General features: G+C 43.6%; 1 protein-coding gene across 1 annotated transcript; it reads left to right on the forward strand.

The window, feature by feature from the left end:
* Positions 1 to 495: 495 nt before the first annotated feature.
* Positions 496 to 1,024, forward strand: LOC118888738 (mitochondrial import inner membrane translocase subunit TIM16-like). Its single transcript, XM_036840127.1, has one exon. It carries the CDS (start codon positions 581 to 583, stop codon positions 956 to 958), a length of 378 nt encoding a protein of 125 aa, XP_036696022.1. The 5' UTR covers positions 496 to 580; the 3' UTR covers positions 959 to 1,024.
* Positions 1,025 to 5,147: the final 4,123 nt, after the last annotated feature.

The following is a 5,147-nucleotide window of genomic DNA, read 5'->3' on the forward strand; positions in this document are numbered from 1 at the left end:
TTTATGTTACAAACATTTGCTGTGCCCAAAGTGGCAAGTGACTTTGTGATCTCCTTGTGGGCAGAGATCATGTAAAGGACCGCAAATACAGCATGGAAGAAGATGTGGCCTTGCACTTCAAAGAGATCACAAGGTAGCAGGAAGAGACACATATAACCCAATTAAATTTCATTATGATCAGTGTGGAGACAGGCAAGGTGCTATGCCAACACTTAGAGAAAGCATTTAGTGTCAAGAGAGGATGGGTGAAGTGGCATCTAGGATGAGATCAGAGAAAGGAGTAGCACTATCCCAGATGAAGGGGAAAGGGTTTTGCAGTCAAAGGCCTGGAGATGAGTAGGAACAGGACATGTTTTGGGGACCTAACGAATCTTAGTCTGGTTAGAGAGACAAGTCTAGTCTGACTGATGGGGAAGAAACAGGAGACGAGGCTGGAGAAACAGGCAGGAGCCTGATCATGAAACCATGTTAAAAGTTTTATCACTGCAGTTCCCTTGAACTTTGACCCGCCGGCCGCCCTTGAGCCGGGGCCGAGGGGCCGGCAAGCCGGAGCCCGTGCCCCCGAAGCAGAGTGGCCGCCATGGCCAAGTACCTGGCCCAGATCATTGTGATGGGCGTGCAGGTGGTGGGCAGGGCCTTTGCCCGGGCCCTGCAGCAGGAGTTTGCAGCCAGCCGGGCAGCAGCTGACGCCCGGGGACGCGCGGGACACCAGTCTGCAGCCGCCTCCAACCTCTCCGGCCTCAGCCTCCAGGAGGCACAGCAGATTCTCAACATCTCTAAGCTGAGCCCTGAGGAGATCCAGAAGAACTACGAACACCTATTCAAGGCGAACGATAAATCCGTGGGTGGCTCCTTCTACCTGCAGTCAAAGGTGGTGCGAGCGAAGGAGCGCCTTGAGGAGGAACTCAGAATCCAGGCCCAGGAGGACAGAGAGCGAGAGCAGCCGCCCAAAACGTGACCAGTCAGTGCCTCACACCCCACCCGCCCACCTCTAATTTATAGCTCGGTAATAAATGTCTTTTCTGCAAAAAAAAAAAAAAAAAAAAAAAAAAAAAAAAAAAATATAAAAAAGTTTTATCACTGCAGTAATGGAAAGCTATTGAAAGGTTTCAATCAAGGAAGTAGCTGGTTGGATTTTCATTCTAGAAAGATCCCTCTGGTTTCCAGAAAGAGTGGAGGATGGATTAAAGGAGGAAATACTCTACCCACATGGGAAGATTGTTGAAATAGTCCAAGTAAGAGATGATGGGGGCCTGAACTGAAGTAGAGATAGTGGGGAATGGAGGAAAAGCAGACAGACTCAAGAGGGATTTTAGGAGCTATATTCAGCAAGACATGTAGGGTGAAGGAAAAGAAACAGGGCTGGGTATCTCCATTCCACAGGGCTGAAGTGAGACAACGGGAGAAGTGTTTAGAAGGAAAAGCAAGTTCAGATATTGGTCAAGAGATTTCTACTACCAAGAGGTCCAAGGAGGTGAAGGTTAGCAGCAGGACTCAAGGGAACAGACCATTGTTGGAGCCAGGGAGGCCATGGTCTGGCTAACCATTGTGGAGTGGAACCTAGCTGCCAAGAACTTGAGGGTGTCATGAACTGTGTCCTCAAGGAATACCTAGCTCCTGTAGCCTGAGCAACAGGACCCAGAATCATACCATGCTGTTCCATGTTGATAGTTCCAATCAAGATAATCTCAGGAATGAGAGCAAGCCAGAGCCCAAGGTTGATGTGCCTAAAGTAGATTCAGCTAGAGGAGACAAAGGCAAGGCAAGACTTCATTGTGTGAGTAAACAAATAGCTGTTATTTGTCGATAGACGATGGCAAGGTTCAATTGCACAAAACCATGAATTGGAAGGTTTCTCCGTAGTTCGCAAATTATCGTGGCTTTCCACTAGTTAATATCAGTCACTCCAGTGCCATATTCTGCTCTCAATTCTTTGAACGGTTTTATAATTACATTTTCTGCCTCTTCACAGTTTTTTCTGAGATTCTCTACTGAAGAAGAAATAAGGTTGTGGTAGAGAATAGGGGCCGTGTGCAAAAATGGAAATCTACATGTCAGTGTGTCATCAAAATCGGTGGTCAGGAAGGAAAAGAGGCAAAAGAAAGCCAGCACATGCCATGGCAAAGGATGTGGGCTCTTGAGAGCCCCTGATTCATGGATCTGAGATTGTTTTTGGTTCCAGGGTTTAATGCCGGAACTTCAGAGATGTCCTGAGACTATGAGGCCTCTCGGTGCCAGAAAGGGCCACATGCCACACATGGTGGATGCCCTCCTGAAACAATCTTCCCATCCAAATGCCTCCTTGCAAATCTCAACTCAAATGAAAAAGTAAGAGCTGTCAACTCTGATATATTAGGAAGACAATTCAAACAGCTGCTATTTGTATTTTATTTTTAGACTTCTTTTCCTTCAGACTGATCACAATTTCTATAATATTATTCCTTCTTCTAGGTCAAACAACATCTGTTGTATAAAAAAGAAAATAAACTATTTCACACTGTCAAGTTTACAACTTCCATTTTTATTGTGTTGCAGGAATATCATGCAGTTATTTTATTTCCCCTCCGAAAAAGTCATTATAGTCAATGGTGTCAATATCCCATGGATTAAGGGGTCCCCAAGCAGATTGTGACACATTGTTGAGGCTTTTAGTGTCAATAATCTTGGGTTCTGATGTGATAAACTACAATAGCTCCAAATGAGAAGTTCCTGTTTATCATTAGAATGGAACCCTAATTATGCCAAGGGATACCTCCAGAAAGTTCCCTCTCACCATGTTTGTGTTTCCCCCTGTCTTAGAATCTCTGGTATATAAGAAATGTGAAAGGGAGGGGATATCTGTATGTGTATGGCTGATTAATTTTTTGTGCAGTGGAAGCTAACACAGCATTGTAAGGCAACCATACTCCAATAAAAAAAAAAAAGAAAGAAAAGAAATGTGGGTGAAGACATTCCTGCAGCTTGGTCCTAATGATGAGGAAGGGATGCTATTAAAGGAAGCAAATGAGCAAGTTTTTGACTAATGAGCAGGTTACTCTAGCTAAAAATTACCAAGGAATCAACCTCTCTGGCCTCCTTTCGGTTTGACACGCATGCTGTTTGCTCCTTCTGCCTGGAAAGCTCTTCCCCCTTCCTTACCTAGCTAACGCCTACATATCCTTCAGACAGCAGAGCTGCCACTGCCATCCTTAATCCCCTCCCCCACAGAATAGATCAAATCCCCTTATTATATATTCTCCCCACGCCATGTACCTTTTTGCTTTATCACTTACCACAGTTGCAACTTTATTTATATCTGTGCAATTGTGGAACTGGAAGTTCAGAGTGCGGGGACCATGTCTGATTTGCTCATTCCTAGAACTTAGCATGGTATGGGGAATATAATGGACATTCAATAATTATTCAATGAATCATCAAAGCTCTCTGTTCCTGTATTGGTCAAAGCAGGTAGCACTAGCTGCTGTGACATACAACCCCTGAATCTCAGTTGTTTAACACAATAAAGATGTATTCCTCATTCACATCAAGATCTAATGTGGATTGGGCAGTTCTCATTGGTGGTGCTTTTCCACATGATGATCCAGGGATCCAGGTTACTTCCATCTAGTGATGCTGCAGTCTTCAACAGAGAACTTCCACTGTCTCTAAAGAAGGAGAAGAAAGAACACGGACAGCGTGTAGAAGATTTTGTGGCCAGGCTTAGAAATGGCACACTGTCACTTCTGCCCACATTCTATTGGCCAGAACCTGGTCACATGCCCCAACGTAACCACAAAGGTGGCTGGGAAATGTAGTCTTCCTGTGTGGCCAGGAGAGAAAGCAGGATTGGTGAGTATCCAGTCCATCTTTGCCACACTCTCTGCTGTAACTTACCATCTTCTACAACCATGGGCACTGTATTAAGAGTTCTCTGGAGAAACAGAACCAATAGAATATATATATGTGTGTGTATATATATATATATATATATATATATATACACACACATATATACACACATGCACATATATATATACACATATATATGTGTGTGTGTATATATATATATATATATATATATATATATATATATATATATATATATATACACACACACATATACACATATATATAAATAGGAGTTGGGTCACACTGTTATAGAGTCCGAAAAGTCCCACGATCTGTGTCTGCAAGCTGGAGAACCAGGAAAGCTGGTGGTGTCATTCAGTCTGAGTGCAAAGGGCTTGGGAATCAGGGAGCTGATGGAGTAAGTCCTGCTCTGAGTCCAAAAGCCTGAGAACCGGAAGCACCTACGTCCAGTGGCAGGAAACGATGGATGTCTTAGCTCAATCAAAAAGACTGAATTCACTCTTCTGCCACCTTTTTGTTCTATTCAGGTCCTCAAGGGATTGGATGATGCCCTCCTGCATTGTTGAGGGTGAGCTTCTTTTCTCAAGTCTACTGATTCAAATACTAATGCCTTCCAGAAGAGACACCCTCATGGACACACCCAGAAATCATGTTTCACTAGCTAACTGAGAATCCCTTAGCCCAGTCAAGTTGACATATAAAATTAACCATCATAGGTACCAACAAGAAATCCAATCAAACAAGTAAACCCCCAAACATTCTGCCCACTTCCTCTCCCACCCTCATCCCCTACCTCAGCATTCCTGATCTCAGCTAGCAGATGGGGGTTTTAAATTGCTGGTGTCTTGATTAAATCTTGTCTAAGAATCAAGTATCTACCCAGAATATTGCAGAACACTAACCACCGAGGTCAGATTCCCTGATCAAAACCTTTCATTAGGTCCTCATCACCTAACACTGGCTTACAAGCTTTTCTATGATTTAAATCTTAATGCCTTTCAAGGAGCAAGCAGCCAGTTTGTTTAAGGTAACTCGCCACGTCTTAAATATTCATGTGAAATTTTGGTATTCTGCTCCAAAATACACCCGTGGATGTTTAAATTTAAACTATTTCCCTTGAAATTTCTAAATACAATTATGGTTCCAAGAAGATGCCCTGCATTTATCCAATGATTTAAGATGCTGCAAAGGATTGAGCAGTAAATCCCTGTAAGCCCTGAATAACCATGTGGTAAACTGACTCTACTAGAAAGAGCCCAGCAGAGATGGCCCTGACTCCCTGCTGCTAGGGCTGCCGG

The sequence above is a fragment of the Balaenoptera musculus genome, chromosome X (genome assembly GCF_009873245.2).
Source record: "Balaenoptera musculus isolate JJ_BM4_2016_0621 chromosome X, mBalMus1.pri.v3, whole genome shotgun sequence".
Lineage (NCBI taxonomy): Eukaryota > Metazoa > Chordata > Mammalia > Artiodactyla > Balaenopteridae > Balaenoptera > Balaenoptera musculus.